At 44.9% G+C, this 22,195-nt stretch overlaps 2 protein-coding genes across 2 annotated transcripts in view; one reads left to right on the forward strand and one right to left on the reverse strand.

Annotated features, from left to right (window-relative positions):
- Nucleotides 1–6,393: 6,393 nt before the first annotated feature.
- LOC149070868 (uncharacterized) lies at nt 6,394–12,523 on the reverse strand. The gene is made up of 2 exons (XM_089248816.1): nt 12,185–12,523; nt 6,394–6,896 (listed from the first exon to the last, which is right to left on the reverse strand). The coding sequence occupies exons 1-2, from the start codon at nt 12,521–12,523 to the stop codon at nt 6,429–6,431; spliced, it is 807 nt and encodes a 268-aa protein (XP_089104942.1). The 3' UTR covers nt 6,394–6,428.
- A 1,590-nt stretch (nt 12,524–14,113) lies between these two features.
- Nucleotides 14,114–22,195, forward strand: part of LOC149070869 (uncharacterized) — a 63,880-nt gene continuing 55,798 nt past the window's right edge. Inside the window, exons 1-5 of the mRNA XM_089248324.1 lie at nt 14,114–14,210; nt 17,617–17,867; nt 18,599–18,825; nt 19,426–19,655; nt 20,606–20,778. Coding sequence (XP_089104450.1) covers nt 17,627–17,867; nt 18,599–18,825; nt 19,426–19,655; nt 20,606–20,778 — 871 coding nt within the window. The 5' untranslated portion in view covers nt 14,114–14,210; nt 17,617–17,626. The remainder of the gene's footprint in view (nt 14,211–17,616; nt 17,868–18,598; nt 18,826–19,425; nt 19,656–20,605; nt 20,779–22,195) is intronic.

Consider the following 22,195-nt stretch of genomic DNA (forward strand, 5'->3'; position numbering starts at 1 on the left):
GGGGGTTCCGTTCCATGCCAGCATGAGCAGATGCGGTCATTTCTTACCTGTGACATGGCTTGGTGCACTATAGATGTTTGGAAGTTCTTTGAGCCAAGAATTAACGAACACAGACGGGAAATTCAGTTCAACAATTGGCTGGAGCCACCCGTTGCCAATAGATATTCTCAAAGTACAGTCGAATCCCGTTTTAACGAATACCGTTATAGCGAAAATCTCATTTTAACGAACACTTTTCCAATCCCCCAGATAATTTTACATAGGAACTATGCAAATACCTGGAATTCCTTTATAACGAAATTTCGCTATAACGAGGAGATTTCTCCGGTCTCCTGGAGTTCGTTATAACGGGATTCGCGACTGTATTTGATGGAAATAAACAGGATTGTAGGTCATGTAATGGTATCTTGGATAAGAGTTAGTCAGGAGTGACTTCCGGCCACTCGTCTGTTACCAGACGTCCCATACATACGGGACTTCAGAATTTTAAAGGAATATCCCCCCACACACACACACACCTCAGCGTTCCGGAAAACTTTGATGAAATCTGGATTGTTTGATTTAAATCAAGTTTTTGATTTCATGTCCGAAAATGAGGTATCAGGACACAAAGGAATCCAAGCGACTCAGAATTAGACCAAGCAGTTTTGTCACGTTAATTATCCCCCTACACCAGTATTTCCCTACAGTCGACGGTGGAACGTACCGGGGCTGGTGCTTGCACCGGGGAAAGGGAGGATCATGACCCTCACATCCTGGAGCCGGGCCCTAGGCTGGGATCTTTTGCGGGCCCCCCGAACAGACTTTCACGGGCCTCTTTATGATAAATTTATAGCGTGAAAAAGCAAAAAAATGTGAAAATTGTCCCGGTTGTCCGCCCCACCCCTTGTGGGGGGGCCATGGGGAGGTTGTACGAGCATCGAATTCACATTGATAGGAGTAGGCTGATCATATTTCCTCGCGAGAAATACGAAAAATTAGGATTCCAAATACGGGACATCGCCAATTATCGCCACGAACGACGCCAAAAGTGAACAATGCTGCCAAATATTGCAGGAATTACGAAAAAATCGCAATGGCGGGAAACGAAGCATTACTGTAAATTGCAGTGGATTCCACGAAATAAAACGTTCACCAAGGCAAATGTGGGACATTAATGTTGTTATTTGTAGTTGTAATTATCATAATATAATTTATGAGTTCAAAAATAATTTCAATCTTTGTGTGTGTGACTTCAATAAAGAATAAACATCCAAGTAGGGCGTCATGTGAAAAACCGGGACACTTCTGCCAAAAAGTCGGGACGGCTGGAAAAAGAAAAAAAACCGGGACTGTCCCGGGAAATACGGGACGTATGGTCACCCTAGATAGGAGTAAACATTTCTTCAAAGCATATCTAGGGAGGTACCCCCATTTACAGGGGCAACGAACACCTACTGCATATTTTTTTGAAATACTTGCGCATGCGTGAACAATCGCGCTTTTTAGAGAAGAAAGTACGCATTCTCTACAGGGGTACGAACGTCTCCAGTTAATTTCCAGGACTACACATGTGATCTACGTATTTCTAGCAAGAAGCATGTCGTCCACGCATTTCTAAGAGTGAGTATGCATTACAAGCATAACCGTGGTGGTTGTCCACCTCCCACCATTTTTACGAGCAACCATGTGACCTACTCCTTCCTAGGAACCAATGTCTTCTATTCATTTGCATATGTAAGTGAACCTTTCATGTATTTATAAGGGAGTAAGAGCCTCTCCAATGGATTTCTGGAGGGTTATGGATGACTCTCGCGTCTCCTATGTATCGCAGGTTAACGAAAGCCTCCTGAGTATTTTCAGGTACCTACTCCTGCATTCTTCCAGGCCAGCACCTGGAGATCAAAAGGTTGGAAACCGCTGGCGTATAACAACACATCGGTAAATACAAAATAGACGTATTCACGAAAAACGCTTGCGGATGTGCCACCACACACGTCCTATTCATTCTCGAATTTTTTCGCTAACAATCACGAGACAATAAATAATGAATTCTTTCAACAGTAAGATATTGTTCAACATTCTCACCGGATTATCCCGTATTTCGGGAGCTCCCGACGAAGCCATCTTTCATAATTAATTATGCGAAATACAGTCGAATCCCGTTATAACGAACTCCAAAAGACCGGAGAAATCACTTCGTAATAAAGAAATTTCGTTATAAAGGAATTTCAGATTTTTATATTGTTCCTGTGCGAACCTTTCTGGGGGATTAAAAAAGTTTTCTTTAAAACGAAATTTTCTCGCTATAATGGTATTTCGTTAAAACGGGAATCGACTGTATGTTACGTGAAGGCCGAGGCCGGAACCAGAGAAGGAACCTGCTCGCGAGTGTCTGAGTTGGTGCCCGCGAGCACAAAATATTCAAAAGAATTGAAATGTTCTAGTTTATGCAGTCGACGCCGCTTTTCAATCCCAATTTCCCGCATTTTTTTCGACGGAATATGGTCCGCCTACCCATACTTGAATTGTGTTGTATGTTGATCACGTGCCGCCATCTATGTTCGAAGTCGCGAGTAAGAGATCAATAACTGAGTGATGCATTTGTCCTCAGGGTTTCCCAGTCCAACTCACGTTTGATGAAATATGATGTGATGAGCCTGAGAGAGTCGGGATAAAATCGGGTTTTCCTAGGAGTTCTCGATAATCATATACCACAAGATCTCATTATCATGAGGCCCCTAGTGTGCTTGAGGTCCTTAGGCTATGCTGGGGTGGGCCCCATGCGCAGGGCCGTACCGTACCTTAACGGGGCCCCGGGGCAGACATTTTCTTGGGGGGCCCATAAAAAGGAAAAAATAGCGCAAAATAAGTATACCTTTGTTGTGAGGCCCTCATTTGACTCGGGGGCCCCAGCATAAATACAGCCCACCATCGCCACAGTGGTGGTCGGCTGAAGTTGGTTTCCTGTGGCTCCCAACTTCGACGTGCGAATGCGAGCCGATCACCCCGTTAAAAAGTCTCGCCACAGAGAACAACGGTCCTACAAACGATACAAATATTCAATCATTCCACTTCACTTTTGAAAAATAGATGCCAGCACTGAAAAATCAGACAACACCATATACTCACTCTGTGACTGTTAGGTACACACACTCACACTTCCGGCATAACTCACTAGGAAGTAAATTGCCATGGCGATAGACCTGAGTTGTATTCTGTTTGAAAGGAAGAAAGAAAGAAAGCATAGTTACGGCCTGCTCATGCGTTAAAACAGCACTACTAGAGCCCATGCCGGAAGGCGGATTATATAGGAACCTTAATGTATTATTTAATAAAAAAATATTCAATGATTGATAATTCAACACAGGGTCCCAAAAAAATGACTTTCCACTGAGTCCTTTTTGTTTGTAGTGCTCACATAACCGTGCTCCACAGATAGTTCGTAAAGAGTCGTTCAAGTATTACGTCATCATCGACGGGGGGGGGGGGGGGGGTTCCGATTTGGTTTTGAATAATGCTTACGTCATCAACCACACTTTATGAAAATATGAGTTAGGATTCAGAGGGGCAGAGCTGATGACGAAATTTTGCTGACAAGGGAGGCGGGGGGTTCAGCGTTTGGCTGACAGGAGTGGAGGGGGTCAAAAACGGCTAAACATTTGCTTACGTAGTACTTGAACGGCCCCTAACCGTGCTTTGCAGATAGTTTTCGTAACCGTGCATATTAGATAGTTTTCGTAACCGTGCTTTGCAGGTAGTTTATGTAAACGTGCATATTAGATAGTTTTCGTAACTGTGCATATTAGATAGTTTTCGTAACTGTGCATATTAGATAGTTTTCGTAACTGTGCATATTAGATAGTTTTCGTAACTGTGCATATTAGATAGTTTTCGTAACTGTGCATATTAGATAGTTTTCGTAACTGCGCATATTAGATAGTTTTCGTAACTGCGCATATTAGATAGTTTTCGTAACTGCGCATATTAGATAGTTTTCGTAACTGCGCATATTAGATAGTTTTCGTAACTGTGCATCACATAGTTTTCGTAACCGTGCTGAAAAAAATCGGAGGAGAATTGGAAAAAAAAACCAGCATAACACCAACGGACGCTTCTTTCCCTGATTTATGCTGTTCCTTCTCAACTTTACCCCGTTCTTTGAAATGAAAAATCTTAAATGAATGTTGACTTGGAATTTTTCTTTTGTGTGCCTCAGAAGAAGGTGAAATATAACTGGATTTTTGAGAACAGCGGTGTCTCTGTATAAAAAGTTATTCACATTTTTGTAACTATACAACCCCCTTGTAACATGAATCTGAGTTTTACACGTTATTTGGATACTTTCCCTAATTGTAAGTGTGCCTCTAGAATGAACAGTGCGCCAATTAAAATGCGGCAAGGCGAATTATGAAGCACCTTGTATTATACTAAGGGTGTTCAAGTTTTAACTTATAATGGTGCGGGCCACTTCATTGGTTTGGAAAATGTACCACGGGCCATTGAAGTGATCTGAAACAGCGCCGCATCGCACTAAGGTGATTTTTAAATATGCCGTGTGTCCCTTGAGTGATGTCGAACTGCGTCGTGGGTGACCGAAGTGACCTGGGAATATGCCGCGAGTCACTGAAGTGCTATGGAACTGTGGCGCGTTCCACATCTCAAACATCCAAAGAAGCATCTCAAACACTCCCGTTTTTCTTTTCCTAACCTCTTCACGATCACGGACGTAATATTACGTCCAAACACAAGTGGAATAAATTCAACAACAAGTTGTTTTCTTTCCTCTGTCCTTCACCATCCGGAAGTTTTATAGCAACCCTATTATCTATGTGTGAGAAAGTTGCTTTTTTTTCTTTCCCACCTTTCATTTACAATATGTCTTTCTAGTAGGACGGGTAGTTCCAAATTGTTTGCACAGTGGATATCTCTGTAACCGTTGACTTCCAGTTGCAAAAAGTCTTCAAATGACATGCGGTTACTAAAAATCTCGGCACCACGGTGCTCCCTGAAGTACCCAGAGTGTTCGATGCTCGTGAGTGCTCTTGATCAAATTCCAATTAAACACTTTGGAGGAATTGCATTCAAGGATTGAAATATCATCGTCGTTTCCTGCATTCTTATGTTAAACTTGCCGTAAGGGTGCTCTTCTGTTGATCTACGGGTACTGGCAGTGCTCGCGACAGGGAAAAAAAGTCTTAAATAGAGATAATCCAAGATTCTTGCCTAAACTTTGTACGTGTGAAGTGGCTGACATCATCCAAAACTCACCAAGTTCGCGTCGAACTTGGCGCATTATTATTGAAATACGTAATTTTTTTGCCACTATTTATCGATTTCGCATGTAAATAGGGGGGGGGGGGTCATTCAAGTATTACGTCAGCATCGATGGGGGGAGGGGGGAGTTTGAATAATGCTCACGTCATCAACCACCCTTTATAAAAATATGAGATATTCTTAATGGCATCTTACACTGTTATACCAAAAACGAGAAGAACCTTTCGCTAGTTTGTGGGCACCTGAACTAACATTATTCCTATTGATACAAGTCCTCTATAGAACCACTTCAGCGATATATAAATTTCTCGCTGATCCTTCAAGTTAGCTGGAAACGTATCCGGGCCGCTTAAAGGGCTGTGAAACTGTGCCACACACAAATGCAGTGTTCTGGAACTGTGCCGTGGGTCATTCAAGTGAACTGCAGATGTGTTCGCGGGTCACTTGAATGATCCGTGAACGTACCACAGGCCCACTTGAGCGATCTGAAAACGTGTCACGGGCCACTTAAATACTCTGGCATTGCGCCACGAATCACTTAAGCGATCTGTAGATGCGCCGGTTAATTCATTTTTCACCAAAGTTGGGTTTGAGGTGCCGGACCACATCAGATATCCATCCCCCGAGGGCCACATTTGGCCCGCGGGCCATAAATTTGGCATTTGTGGCTCAGTGGGTGGGTCGCAAAGAATTTCTTAAAGAAAAAATTTAACAGAAATTGATTATATTAACATATAAAAGAGGTATTTACTTCCTAAATTAAATTTGTTTTTGTTTCATCATTCGGAGGGTGGCATCGGCCCCACTATTCCCCCCCCCCACCTCGAGCGTACGTATATGATTCCAATATGCGTTAGGAGGTAGAGGGGTGCCGAGACCAAAATTTGCTGACAGGGGGGAGGTCAAAAATCGCTGCATTTGTAGAAATTTTTGGCAACAAAATATTCTGCAAAAAATATATGTCTTTATTCAAACGAATAACAATAGGTACAACAATGAAAATGAGAGGATTGTTTCTTTTGGTAAAATGATCAAATCAACGGTCTAAGTCGGGGGGGGGGGGGGGACCAAGCCGTAAAATATGTCCGGGTGATGATCCGGGAAGTGCATATCCGGTTCACGGGTTCCAACCCGTTCTGGAGAATGATGGGATAATCGCAGTAAGACGATGGTCAAGTTTTTCGGAGTATGCATTTCAATCTCGACGCAGATAACATACTTTGTATTTTCGTCTGCACGTCTAATGCGACTGCTAAAGGCAATTTCCTCAACTGTGCCGCGACGCTTAGCGCAAAGTAATGGAATTCATCCTCCGCATACGCCTGTTGTTGTTGCTGTGTCGTGTTTGCAACGTTCGCAACATCGTCATCCTCCGACAGTTGCAGGGTGACGTTCGAAACAGAACTGTCGTCGTCGTCGTCACTTGGTCTTTTCCTACTGTGGATTTTCTGCCGATTCGATCTCATAGACCGTTCTTCCCTCGACGTACTCGGTGTGGATGTTCTCGCAGAATTGTCGGGTATTATTGCTTCGGTTGAATGTTCGCCTTGTGATATCACGTCAGTGGTGGAATGATCGACCGTTGATTGCCGAGTCGACATAGTTTCTGGGTTGCTCTCTGCTGATAATACTTGAGATTCCTACAACAACAACAAAGCATGCTTAAGGGGGAAAACATTCCAGTGTTAAGTAAGCAAAGTTTTAGCCATTTTATACCACCTCCTCCTCGTCAGCAAAAGTAAGCATAGCTCTGACCCTCCTCCCTCAACTCTGCAAGCAAAATTACGTAAGCTCATTGGCGTACGCAAAGGGGGGGGGGGGGTGTTGGGGTTCTAACCCCCCCCCCCCGAGCCGAGATTATAGTTTTATTTTGCAGGAAAAAAAGTAAACCCCCCCCAGAAGGAAAAAAATTTGAACACCCCCCCCCCCCGAGAAAATTCTGCGTACGCCTATGCGCGTAAGCTGAACCATTATCTCCTAGATACAGTATCTAGGACAGAAGTTCTTAGCCTGTGGGTTAGCGACCAAAACTGGATCGCAGGATCTTCCGCAAGTTGAAATCTAGGGGATACTTGAGCTATGGGGGGGGGGGGGGGGTTTATGACTGCAAAACTGATTCCCAAGGGTTATCAAGATGGGAAGTACGAATCCACGAACAGCCAGGGATTCTCGAGTTCAAGACGTCACGACTCAAAGCCAAACCTGATTCGCAGCCAGGGCCGTCTTAAGAGTATCGTGGGACACCGACGAAAATTCTCGAAAATTTCAACCAGATCTCATTTTTGTGAGGGCCCCCCCCCGTTCTTCTCTTGAGACCCCTGGGTGGGCCAACGTGTTAGGACGACGCTGTTCGCAGCGGCTTCCTAAACGAGTTGCACAAATCCACTTATATTCCTGTTATAAAGCCCCGTTTACATGTGCAAGATCGGAGGTCGCTTTGGTGATTATTATCTGCATGGCAATTTTTCCCTCGTCGGGAAAAAAAAGAGGGACGAAGATCCGTCGAAAAAGAGTCAAAAGCATCAAATTTTTAGTCCCGTTCACATGTGCAATAAAACATCCCGGGAAGTTCCCGGTAACGGAGATTTTCGCTACAAACCATTCACATGACGTTTAGTTTATGCCGGTAATTCCCCCCCCCCTCTCTTCTTTCCGGAAGTCGTCACTGGTTACGTGGGTTGAACGGAAGTGGTTGGTTCAAGATGGCTGGCGAAGATGGCTGGGGGGTGCATGTGCGGTGTAGCATTTCATTTCATTTCATTCCGTGCACCGCCCAGGCTCTATCGACCATTGTCAATTTTAGCCATTGCCCGGATGAGGGGCTGGGCGATGTCGGGTGCTTTATTATGCATATAAAATACATTTCATTTTCATTTCATTCCGTGCACCGCCCAGGCTCTATCGACCATTGTCAATTTTAGCCATTGCCCGGATGAGGGGGCTGGGCGATGTCGGGTATTTTATTATGCATATAAAATACATTTCATTTTCATTTCATTCCGTGCACCGCCCAGGCTCTATCGACCATTGTCAATTTTAGCCATTGCCCGGATGAGGGGCTGGGCGATGTCGGGTGCTTTATTATGCATATAAAATATAAAATACATGACATTGAATATAAAAACACATTTTATAAAAAAAAAAAAAAAAAAAGTATATACAGATTTAAATATTTCTATTATACAATTTATTCCGATGAGCTGTTCTGATGTCCTTTCCAGCTTTATTGAGGTCCTGGACCCATGTCTTCCCTCGTTGGCTTGTTGGCTAGTGTGAGCCCTTCGTGTCACATTGGTCCAACCAGGTGCCAGGTCCTTCAGCATGAGGGGAGGGGGTTGTTCGATTATTCAAAAGCTCCTCAGCTTTTGGTTGGGTGCTTCACAGTTTAAACACTGATCATTGGGACTTTGTTTCTTGATTACTCTTTCACTGGATCATTCTATTTGAAGTCAGAGTCAGAGTCTTCCCATATTTCGACCGCTTCTTCTCTCTCCGATTGCTCTCCCTCTGTGTCGTATTCTTCGTCTTCTAATTCCTCTATTTCCTGGGAGAGTACCCTATCGACGCTGTCTTCGGCTTCTGCCCTTGCTCTCAGTCTTCAGTAAAATACAGTAGTAGGTAGGGGCTCCAAAAATTGGCTCGGGGATCCATGATGTTCTTAAGTCAGCCACCTCGTTGGGCAGTTTGCCTGTTGTGGCGTTGTATTTGTATTTACATAATTTCCGTAACAATATTTATAATCTTGGACTTCATTTATCTGTAAGGGGCCGTTCAAGAATTACGTCATCATCGATGGGGGGGGGGTGGAGGGGGTTTCCGATTCGCTGACTTTTGATGACAAGGGTGGGAGGGGGGGTTTGGGTAATGCTTACGTCATCAACCCCCACCCTTTATGAAAATATGAGTTAGGATTCAGAGGGACAAAGCTATGACGAAATTTTTCTGACCGGGGGGGGGGGGAAGTCAAAATGGCTAAAAATTTGCTTACGTAATACGTGAACGGTCCCTAATAAGTTTTCAACTCCTTTCGCTTACAACCCATATTGGCAAGAAATTCGGATGCTATTTGAAGAATCGGCAATAAATGTATAGTAACCTCATCCCAACCTAACCGCACGTTAGAAAAAGGGAAGAAAAAAACACCACAAAATAAAAGAGTAAGACAGTATAAAAGATAAAGCGATAAGAAAGTAGGTACAAAGTTTGATTTCTTTTCACCTTCACCCCCCCCCCCCCCCCCCACCTGAACTACACCTCACTCTTATAAGAACGATACTCATATCTGTGAGTAAAAAAATCACTATCAGGGTATACAACAAAGCTTCGGGAAGATCGAGAGAGAGAAGAAAGGAAACAGAAAAGTGAACTTGTTTGTTTGAAAATTCATTCTACTGGCGTTTAAACGTGATATTACGTCCTTTGATCGCAAAGTGGTTAAAACGTACAGTACATAACAAACATTTGCATTCATATATAAAGTTCTGACCAAGAGGTCGCCTAGGAGCAGTTTTTGGTATTAAATACAAATACAACGCCACAACAGGCAAATTGCCCAACGAGGTGGCTGACTTAAGAACATCATGGATCCCCGAGCCATGTTTTGGAGGTTACTGCTACACCACCCCCTACCCCGCGGGAAGTCCGGTTACTACATATACAGGGTGTCGTATATGTAGTAAAGGACGCTAATGCGTCCTTTATCTCATCAACCGTCCGTCGTACAGGTATAGTTTGTTTAAAAAAAAAAACCTCAAAAGGAGTGCAAAAATTAACCCTGTGCCAGGTTTGAAGGTAAAAATACAGTGAGAGGGAGTAACAAAATAAACTAAACCTAAAATTTTATACGCCCCACCCCCTTTCACATCTATCTTCCAATTAGAAAGTTGTTGCCCTGTCCTTCCTGAGGCCAACAACAAAAAAAAAATTTCAGGTTTCTTGGCGCAATATTTGGCGGAAAATTTGAGGAAACGACAGAATAAATGAGGGAAAGGAGCGTTGTGTGTGTGTCCGTTGGCTTTTCCTCTTCTCTTTCATAACTTTTTCTAACACTTTTACAGTGTAGCCCGATTTTTCAGCAAGTTTTACAAAAGCTTTGTTTTTTCTATGTAAAAAACTTGACGAATGCGACCAATAAGCATATTTGTTCCATTTTTCAAGTTTTACGAAATAACTTTTATAAAACTTCATTAATGTCATACCGGCCTTAACGAGCTATTTAACATGAATGAAATAAATTGAAATTCCACACCCGCAACGACCATCAATGCAGTCGAATCCCGTTATAACGAATTCCAAGAGACCGGAGAAATCACTCCGTTAACGAAGGAATCTCACATTGCCTCCTGTGTAAACTTATCTGCGGGAAGATTAGAAATGAGATATGATGTTTGATCACTTTTGTCGCACCACGGTCGTCATTTTCTGCACACGAGGGCTAATTAGACCGGGACCTACAATTTATTGCCGATTCCGAACGACACAGGCTTGTTTTTTTCATACTCATCGAGAGGTTGGTGCGCTAACCCCTCGGTAGCAGGGAGTCCCCTACCGAGGGGACTTGTTTTTTTGCTGCGGTCATCTCCAGAGATATGATGGTTAAAACGAGATTTTCGCTATAACAGTATTCGTTAAAACGGGATTCAAACCGTATAGCAATGCAGCATACATTGTCCTTAAGTGATTTGCTGGACTCCCGTACATAAGCGGATACGTGTTCTTTGGGACGATCAAAAATGAATTTTTATCGTCTGGTGGAATGGCACAGGGTGCTCGTGCACCTCATCCCTCTCCCGTGTACGTCCGCTACTCCAATATGCAGTACGGGGCACAGCTGATGAGATTTTGCGGACCGGGGGGGGAGGAGGGGTGAAAGAAGGCTAAAACGTCTGCTGACGTAAAAATACTTGAGTGGCCCCCGTTCTGCTTCATTCTTCGTATGAGCGTGGCATCTTTTCTTCCCAGGCGCGGATCTATGGGAAGGGTGCCCCCCCCCAAGAGAAATTCGAAGAAAACATGATATATTACATTCAATAAATCCGTTGGAAATTATTTGTATCAATGTGAACAGTGCAACCGTCCCGGAAAATACAGGACAATGCGGGTTGTATGGTCACATACCGACAGTGTAACATCTCTACTCACACACCCTCCCAACAGCGAGCTCTAGATTCGCCCCGTTTCTATTGTCGTGACCGAATGCAAAACTATCCAAGGAAGTTCTAATCCTCCCTCCGTTATTCTTAGCCAGACCATATATTTCTTTGAGAAAAATACGGGTAATTGGGATTCCAAATACGGGAAAATACGGGACATTGCCAATTATCGCCAAAAATGACACCAAGACCGAACAAAGTTGCCAAATATTGTTGAAATTAAGGAAAAAAATCACAATGGTGGGAAATGAACCATTACTGCAAATTGCAGTGGATTAAAATGAATTCCACGAAAAAAAAAAAAAGACACAAATGTGTACTCCGGTAGTGAGCGGAGTGGCGTGTTAATCGGGTGACGCACTAACGAGGTTTGACTGTATATAGATAGTCAACTAATGTCAATCTCCGACTTCAATAAGGAATAAAAATTCAAGTAGGTTTCGTGTAAAATACGGGAAAAACCGGGACATTTTCGCCAAACAGTCGGGACAACCAAGAAAACAAAATACCGGGACTGTCCCGGGAAATACGGGACGTAGGGTCACCCAAGTTATTCTAACCTCCATGAAAACTCTCGTCACCTTATTTTCAGTTATAAATAAATAAATATAATCTCACACTCACAACCCCACCCGAAAGTGAGCTCTAGATCCGCCCGTTTCTTTCTATCGTTATAACCGAATTCGAAACTGTACTAAATGGGGTTTCCCCCCCCCCCATAAGTGAACTTCTAACAAAAAAAAAAATTCCATAATTTTTAGGGGTTTTGTACTCACCATTTCAGCCTCGCGATGCCGCTCCACAAACTCGCCAAGGAACAAATGCATCGCGTCGAACCACGACAGACTCGGCCTATAGACCGACGACGACGCAGCTGAACGCTTGGAATCGTTGACTTTCCTCAGCTCGGTGTGGTAGACCGATCTCAAGTTCTTGATCTTGGTCCTGATCGTCTTCACGTCCATGTCGTCGCCCATCGATTGCAAAATGCTTCGGTAGGCCGCCTCCCTCGCGGCTTTGTTCTTGTACAGCTGCGAGCGCACGTTCCACAAGCACTCGTGGTTCCGGTACAGAATAACGAATCTGAGAGTCTTTTCGTCGCTCCATCGAGCCATTTTCGCTCCACTTTATTATACGAAGCGATCGCGAAAACGCGTTCTCAAGGCTTTGCTTATTATTATCAGCATAATAATATCCCCCCCCCCCCACTTCCAACACGCATGCTCATTAGCACGGCGGAAATAGAAGTGCGTGCAGTTTCGAGTAGGGTGCCCTCTACATGTGCTAATAATATGCATGTACTACCGTTGAACCTCGTTTATACGACGTTCTCGAGACCGGCTCAAAGCGTCGTATAAATAAATGCGTAAAACCGGGTTTTGCTGGGAGTAGGTTTTTGCGCTGCGTGAACCAAACTGGATTATTTCGCGTCGGCAGAAACGTGTCACATAATCACGCTACGCGTTTGTGTTGTCCTAGCGTGACGCATCAGATCAGGGCGGCTGTACAGTATATGGCCCTGCATCGGCTGCTCTGTCGTCTGCCTGTTTGAAGGGAAGAGAAGGCCGGGTTTTGCTAGGAGTAAGTTATTGCGCTGCGTGAACCGAACTGGATCATTTCGCGTCGGCAGGAACGTGTTACATAATCACGCTACGTGCTTGTGTTTTCCTAGCGTGGGCCGTCTTAAGAGCATCATGGGGCCCCCGGGCCAAGTGGTTTTTCTGAGGCCCTACCTGGTAAATTCTAAAAAATTTCAACCGGACCTAATTTTTGTGAGGCCCCTCTTCTCCTGAGGTGCCCGGGTGGGCCCATGCGTTAAGGCGACACTGCGTGGCTCATCAGCCTAGGGCGGCTATATAGTATATGGCCGGCCCTGGAATCAGCTACTCCATCGTCTGCATGTTCCGGTTTGAAGGGAAGGGAAAGAAAACGCAACAAAAAAATTAGAAGAGAAGATCGGTGAAACGCGCGGCGTACGACGCATTTGAGTCCTCCAGAAGCAGTCCGCCAATCACGCCCGACGTAGAGCGCAGTCGCGAGCCGTATCGAGCTCTACAGGGAAAACGTTCGTACGGATATTCTGATTAGTGAGTGGGCGGCGTGTCGCGCTGGGTGATTCGCGTTGCGCGTGACGCAGAAAGCCTGCTCCTGGGGGGAAAACCCGGTTTTAGTCGCATATAACCAGAGGCGCATTTATGGTTTTGCCGCCCGTCTCCCATTCTAGTCTAATTTTCTTGACTACTCTTTCCTCGAATTGGCCAGTCACACTGTGCAGCATTACATTATTAAAGTTTTATAAAACTTCTTTTATATAAAACTTGAAAAATGGAACCAAAGAGCTTATTGGTGGCCTCGGGCCACATTGGGCACCTTTCAAGACACCACTGATCGTGGGATTTCAGGGTTATGAGAATTGTCTGAAAGCCAGAATCGACGTGATTGGTTGAAAATGACTTACCTTCAGTAAAAGGATCGATCCCCCCCCCCCTCGACTTCCCCGAATCATTTACGGACCGCGCCCCTGACAAGGGCAGCACCGGTTGGTTAGTGTGTTTTATAACTTTACCGCTAGGGAGCGGGGTCTGGGAGAGTTGAGCCAACACATCGTAAATCCATTCAAAGTGCGGAAAAATATGCAAATTAGGAGGGATCACGAACACGCGGGAAGAGAAGGAAAATGGCGGCGAGATCGCTTTGCGGCCCGACGGTTATGTAAGGAGAGCCCGCAAGCATCATCATCACAAACGCGTTGTGAAGGGAGCCCGCGGCCCGTCGATTGGATTTCGATCGCTGTTCCTGCTGGTGAGTACCCATTCAATATTTTTGCCGATCTTGAGGGGGAGCGCCCGCTGCGGGATCAGTGTAACTTTTTTTTTTGTTGCTTATATCACCTTAACCAATATATCGTACTTAACCAATATCCCGCGGGCCAAATGTGGCCCTCGACATCAAACCTAATTTTGTGAAATGAACCAAACAGTGAAGCACAAACACGTGAATTACAGGTCAGTTGAGTAACCTGGCGTGCTATTCCAGGTCAATTAAGCAGCCCGCGGCACATTTCCAGATCAATTGTGTGGTCCACGACGAATTTATGGATCGCTTCAGTGACCCGCATTTCCAGATCGCCTAGGCGTATCCCGCGGAACGTTTTCGAACCAATGAAGTGGACCGCACTCTCCAAAGGCTCTTTACAAATTTAATTAACGCATGGGGATCCCCCAATCTTGTTAAAAAATTTAACCCGGGAACGTTCTGGGGGGGGGACTCTACACATCATAGTTCATAGAAAAACCATTTTTCCCGGGGGCCCTCTACTGCGGTCAAGATGCTGTTTCAAGGAATCAGGGATGTGTTGGGGCGGGGGCCCTGCCAAGCAGACGCGATTGAATTTTAGTTTCCAAGACATTTACACCCTTCAATATCAAATTTATAAGTGGTGGACGGGTCCGTTTCGCCCCATGGGGGCCCCCATCAGAGCACAGCCGGGGGGGGCGCAAGGCCTTCATGGTACGATGACTTTGGAGATTTAATTGGGAATTGGTGTGCTGTTCCACTTCCGGGGGGGGGGGGAGGGAAGAGTGGAAGCAGGGCCGTCTTAAGACCATCGTGGGCCCCCGGGCGAAGTGATTTTTCTGAGGCCACATCTGGTAAATTCTAGAAAATTTCAACAAGATCTAAATTTTGTGGGCTTCTCTTGAGGCCGTGCGTTGAGACGGCACTGAATGGAAGGCCCCGAGTGCGCATGCGTGGGTCGAGATGCCGCCGGGCCCCCCCCCCCCCCAGTGTTGGAGTCCTCTTAATGCTAGGCCATCGGTGGCTTTTGTCGGCCCTTTGCAATGTCTCCACAAAGGGCTGACAGGGCTCTAGTCCGGGCTGTGAAAGGGTTATGTAGCAATGCCAGGAGGCCCCAAACCATAAGGGGGGAGGGGCAACTTACCGGATACATACCTAATTAGTCTATGAAAGAATTTCAGAATTGATGTGCTTGCAATACTTAAGGGGCCCCCTGTTTGATTCGGACCCCCCCCCCCCCCCGTAGAAAACATCCGGGCCGTTAAATGTTTAATTTTCCCCCCTGCAGACCTGATCTGCCTCTAATCTGTGGTTTATTTTATGATATTGCATTTTTTATACTCTATAAACATACTTGAAAAAGGTAGTTTGGGGGGGGGGGGGCTGGGGGCTTGCTGTGTGTTTTGGGGCCCCGTAATCTGTTATATCCGAACTTGTAATTTTGGTGTTATATAAGCTATCAATTAAGCTGATTCTAAGCTAAGACTATGCAATGAGCCCTTCCCTCTCCCATAGGATATGGGGCTCCACAAGGCCCATATCGTTGTCGGGGCCCCAGGCTTGTATTTTAGTGCCCCCACTAAATTAAATGTGAAATTTATAAAACACTAGTATAATATGGTGTGAAAATTTTAAATTTATAATTTTGAAGATTAATCTTCATGACGGTCCCAGGGCCGTGTACCCTCAATATGGGGGCTGGTGGGGCTACATTTTGGTCGCCCCCCCCCCACCCCTGTTAGATCACGAGAAATTTTTCTTGATAAAAACGGGACTGGAATCGCAACGAAACTTGCACATCGGGCTGTCGAAGTGTCTTGTGTCGCCTCCCGGTCAAAATGTACTTGGGGCCCAGGGGTGACTAGAGGGCAAACAAATCTCTACCCATGCGGGACATATTTTTTGGCACTCCGACAACTTGTTTTGGTCGACAAAGAGTTGAAAGAGCAAAAAAAAAGAAGCTAATGTGACAACCCTCCTCTTAGAGCGGCCTAAGAGTTGCCTACATCCCCGAGTGCCCCTTCAAATTACAGGCCGCCCCAATTCAGTGACCGCCAAATGAATCTCGGCCACCTCGGGGTCATTTTGTGTGTTGTGACGCGCGTTGTATTTGTATAAGAATCATCTTGAATGTGGCAATAAGTCGGCCTGTCTGTGAGTTGGGCTAAGGAAATACGGGACGCTGGCCACATGGGGGGGAGGGTGAAATTGATGGTATCCATTCTGTATAACGGCATGAAGGTTGCCAACCGGTGATCGCATCCCATTGAGGGGGAAAATACGGGACAACGAAAAATGTCGCCAAAAAAGTGTTTCACTGATAAAAACCGTATGAAAAGTCCAAGGTTGTTATTAGACCATATTTCTTCGAGGAAAAATACGGAACATCGCTAATTAGCTCCAAAATGTTCCCGGATGAAATGTATGAGAAGTACATCACCCGTTATTAAGGAACCATACCACAAGATTAGAGCATGACCATATTTCTTCGAGAGAAAATTCGGGACGACGCGACGGCAAAAATGCCAAACATCGATATAATTTGACAATTCTCATTTGTGTCACCATAATTATCTTCGAAATAACAAAAATCTGAGTTCAAGTGAGTTTTGTTGGAAAAAACGGGATATTTTTTGAACGAAGGAGTAAGCAAGAGTGGGGGGGGGGGGACGGTCATTGAGCGACCAAAAGAGCGGCCTACAGTGTGCGCGTGGAGGTGACTAAGAAAGTGTTCAAGCATGTGAATGAACAAGAGCGAGGGAGAAATGTCATTGAGCAATCCAAACGAGTGTCCAGACCGCAACTGGGGTGGGGGAAGCAGGCGGGTCTGGTGCTCTGGACCAGGAGGAGTGCTGAATTCACCCTTTAAACAGAGTCTTCTACATGCAAGAGGGTTCCTCTCAAATTCCCTCTTGCCCTGGGTGACAAAGTATCTGGTTGCGGCGCTGTCTAGTGTGCGAGCATGTGATGACCAAGATAGTGTACAATCGTGTGAGTGACCAAGAGCGACTCGGGGACAGAGGTTTATTCACAGGGGTGGCCAATTCGAGGAATGAGTGATCAAGAAAATTGGACTAGAATGAGAGTACGACCAAACCATAAACCAGCCTTTGTGTAAAATACGTGTCGTATCTGGGCCGTGACTAAGCAGGTGCACCCGCGTATGGCCCTACTTGGAAGTGCGCCAGAAGGGCCCTAAATTAATATTCTTGCACGGGAATGGCTAGCTATGGCCCTGGGTCATATGGTCACTTATGAGTATCTATTTTCTGATTTCAGCTAAGCATGATATAAATAAGTTTGGAGGAAAAACGGGACGATGTCTAAAAATATTGAAAATACGGGTCATATGGTCATTCCAACTACGTTTAAGAAATTCCTTTTTTTTTAAATCTGTTAATTTTTTTTGCAGGTAAGGAACAATGATGTCGTCGACGACATGCGTCCAGCTTCTGGCGGCGTTAGTGGTGGTGGCAGTCGGTACATGCTGCGCTGGTCAGTCTTTGACCAATCGTCCTCCCGCTGTCCACGGGATCCAGACCTCGGCTGTCGGCAGGAATAGCTTGAGCAGCTTCAAAGTCCAGCTGCAGCACTCGCTGGAAGCGGCCCGCATCAGGCGGAAGAGACAGGCCGGCCTGCTCGCTTCAGTGTCCGACAAAGAAGGTCAGTAGTAGTGGTCAGAGTTGCCGAAAGAATTTAACACAGCGCTCTGGCCTTATTGGATATACTTTACACTGGGCTTGTTCCAGGCTCTACCACGAATATAGGCTGGAAGAGACGTCGGCAATGGACATTCTGGCGTTCATTCATTCAGACCCGTGGGCCACTCCGCTATATAACTCGCGTTATACAAGAGCTCAGAGCCTGAACTTCTTCCCCTCCCCGGTGTAGTCGGCCACCGTTTATATGGGATTTGCGGCCAATCTTTATCAATTATTTCCCTTTTAGTTGGGGGGCCGTTCAAGTATTACATCATCGATTGGGGGAGGGGGTTTCCGATTTGCTGACTTTTGATGACGAGGGGGGTTTGGATAATGCTTACGTCATCAACCACCCTTTATGAAAATATGAGTTAGGATTCAGCGGGGCAGAGCTGATGACGAAATTTTGCTGACGGGGGGGGGGGGGGGAGAGACAGGCAGGGGGTCAAAAATGGCTAAAAATTTGTTTACGTAATACTTGAACGGCCCCTTATACATTGTCCGCTGGCAGTTGCTGATAATGCCATCTATCGGTAAGATTTTGAACCTAGCGACTGAATTCTTGTGGCCTGTTCGACAATCTTTCATGATATCTGGTCTGAGGGCGGGGGTTGGCGGTTGTGAGAAATTTTCGGATATATCTGAGTGTTCTTATCCCTGTGCTAAATCCCGTTTTTCTTTGCAAATGCCTAGGTTTCACGGCTGACCGTCTGCGCGTCGGTAGCTCCGCACCCGGGGACTTGCCTTACCTCTCCGGACACAACTTGACCATGTGGACGAGTCTCGAGTTCGAAGGAAGAGACCAGATATTCGTCGGCACTCGACGCGGTGACCTCGTCCTTCTGGATGTTTCCGACGTCGACAATGTGGCCCAGCCCGTGGCCTACAGCTACGGGGAGATCGTCGGTGATAAAGTTATGGTAAAGTGTAGATTTTCATACGTTAATGATTTTAGCAGGAAGCGTACAGGGTGCCCCGAAATTAACGGGGCCCCCCATTTTTAAAAATGAATAACAAACGATTGAAACGATAGAAATGCATCGTTTAGTGCTTGGGACAAATGTAAAGGAAGTAGTAAATTTCAGTTGGGCACATTAACCCGCGATTAGTGTTATTTTGCAGGGTAAAACGTGACCACTCCCTCTTTTAGAAAATTTTAAGAACGCCAATGGTCGGGCAGGATTAGAAAGTTAGTTACAAAATTCGTTCAAAGACGGCGCTGCAGTTAAATACGTTACTGCATTTTCAAAATCCTTTCAGAGACATTTTGTATGGGTTCTCGCAAATGTTGTTCTGACACCTAAACAAAGTTGCCGCAAATAGTGAATATGCGTTTGGTTTCGAGATTGTGGTGCCATCTGTTGCAAACTTTTGTAACTAATTCATGATATTCTGTGACAAAATCTGTTACAATCGCAACGAACCATATGGTGCATTTCTATCGCCCATTTTTCAAACGGAGGCTCTAATATATCAATTGACTTTTTTTTTTCTCTCTCGCCAATTCGTGCCAAAACTAGGGTTTCACGTACGGTGACCAGCAGTGGTTCGTGATCCTGCAGTCTTCCGAGAGCCATTCCGTCATCAAGCTGTACCAAGTGATCGGACAGGACCTGGTCCGAAGACAGTACATCAATTTGGAAGGCGGTGCGGACTTCGACCTCGTCACCGTCAGGGGCGTCCATTACTTGGCGGTGTCTACGTACTCTACGAGCGTCAATAACGGGACTTCGTATCGAGCTGAAATCACGTGAGTCTATACTGGAAAAACTAAATTCTAACCACCCACCTTAATTAGACACGGGGGTAAAACTGCAGTGAAATGTCTTTGGTGATAGCCCGGGGTTGTACGCGACTTGTAAAGGTGAAGCAGTTATGCCTTCAAATTGACTGTGGCGATTCGGGGTAAACCGCAAGAAATATAGTAAACCGTTGGCGCCTTTTTTCCCTTTCCTGTCGCCAATAAGGCGGTCACGACCCTGATTTGCGGAGAACTGGTTTGGTGCATTTTTTTTAGAACCCCCCTCTCCTTTTGTCGCATGAAAACTAATAAAAAAAAAAAGATTGCCCAGAGCCATGGGGCAACTTGGACCTCTGGGAGGGGGGGGCCTCCACGATAATGATTACTGATACTATTTACGAGTGTGAAGCACGTAAACGTGTAGGGAAGGTCATTTCAGATACAGGTAGGGAGCAGGTTCAAAGGACAGCGGGTAGGGTGCGCTGGATCGGGAAGATTTTGATCTTCCCTGTTATGACGTACGTGGGGGGGTGGAAAGAGAATATTGAAGGACCGGACACACCCTACTTCCCATCTCAGATATTGAAGCTTTCGCGGGGGGATGAGCGTATATCGTTATTTTCACATAAATTAATAAATTTCCGGATACACCATTAAGAATCTGGAGTAAAAATTGTGATCATATCATCCGCGCGCGTGCGCACACAGATAATCAGTCCGTAAGGGGTCATTCAAGTATTACGTCAGTATCGGGGGAGGGGGGTTTGAAGGTTGCTTACGTCATCAACCACCCGTTTTTGAAGATATGAAATGTTCTAAGCTGCTGACCAAATTTTGCTGGGGGGGGGGGGGGCATCATTTTCAGAAATCACTCTGAAAGGCTCGTTTGTTGAAAAAGTAAACTTCTGTGTGAGTATACAATTTTTTTTCCAAGTATGTTTTTCTATTGCCTCGTCCAGGTTGTACCACTGGACTAGGACCCAATTCGATGCCATAGCCTCTCGGACAACGTACGGGGCCCGTTCCGTCGTTTGCTGGTCGATAGATGGCTCTCTTTATTTGTCTGTGTCTCAAGAGACCGATGACAGCGGCAACTACATGCTTGGATCGCCGGTTTATCTCTTCAATGCAAGTGAGTTGGTTTTTTTTTTTTTTTTTTTTTCTCTTCTTCTTTCAAATGAATTTCTTCTCCTACATGAAAAGTGAAGTCAGGAAGTTGAAGATAAATATCTTCTGAAGACGCGAACCTTAGTTGTCGAAACGCGTTCGTGGCTTTCTCGATGATGGTTTGCCTTTTTATCGTTGTTTGCTTTTCTGATTCAATCAGCTATCAGCTATTACAGCTATCCTTATGATTATTACGGTCTTATGTATAGATTCAGTAGCTTTTTGATTCTCGTCACGTGACAGTAAACAATTTTAGTGATAATTGCCGTCTTTTTGAGATTTTTCAAGCAATATCAAAGGCAATTAGCTGATTTTCGCCAAAAAAAAGTGTCGTGTATATATCCTTCTATTCCTAAATTACCCTTAATGAAATATGGTCAGCTGAAATTCTGTTCTACTTAGTGCCAATGATGGCCCACAGGAAGTGCTGTACTAATAAAATATAGACCATGGGACCCCTTCGCATCTGCTGACCATATTTCACCGGGGAAAATACTACAATAGTCAACTAAAAATGTCGAAATTGAACTAAACTGCCGATTATGACTGGAAATTTACTAACTGCTGGAAATATATGGTCAGTACTAGCGCTTTATTTCCACGGGAAAAATTCCGCATGCGCAAATCGCCTAAAAAAATAAGTAAATTTACCAGTTGTTTCTAACATACCAGGAAAATAACCAGTGGTGGACAATGAAGTATTTACTGTGCCACTGCACATTCCGGTAGATTGAAACGAACGTAATAAAACGTTTTAATAAGACAATATGTGAGATTGATATTTATATTTAGTCATGATTATCATTGAATTTATTTTCCCAACATATTGAAATCGAAGATTGTCATTTTTATTAATGAATTCAAGGCGGCTTCTCGTTGGACGGGAAACAGTTTCCCGTATTTTCAAAGTCACGTGAAACTATAGGAATGACCCAAGAAATACGTCCTGTACAGTGCCATCTTAACGCATGGGCTTGCACGGCCCGCTGGCCTCAAGAGAAATGGCCTCGCAAAAATAAGACCTGGTTCAAATTTTCGAAAACTGACCAGGCAGGGCCTAAGAAAAATCACTTGGCCCACGATACTCTTGAGACGGTCCTGTATCGGGATGACTACACGTCCCTTTTCACCCACCGGCTTTCTTTTCCCCTCTTATGTGTATTAATTTTGCCTTTCCCTTTTTTTATGTGTATTAATATACATAAGAGGGAAAGAGAAAACAGGTGGGTGAAGAGAGAAATATACTTCGTACCCTTCTACTCTTACCCATGCGTATTACTACAGATAAGAGGGTATAATGTTTTTCCTTCCACATTTGTTTTTTCTTTACTTTTTTGTCTTCCTAACATCTCGCTACATTAGAACAATGTATTTATCGCTGA

Source organism: Pholcus phalangioides, unplaced genomic scaffold (assembly GCF_987345545.1).
Source record: "Pholcus phalangioides strain wild (caught in Gottingen) unplaced genomic scaffold, Ppha-v1.0 ptg000020l_1, whole genome shotgun sequence".
Lineage (NCBI taxonomy): Eukaryota > Metazoa > Arthropoda > Arachnida > Araneae > Pholcidae > Pholcus > Pholcus phalangioides.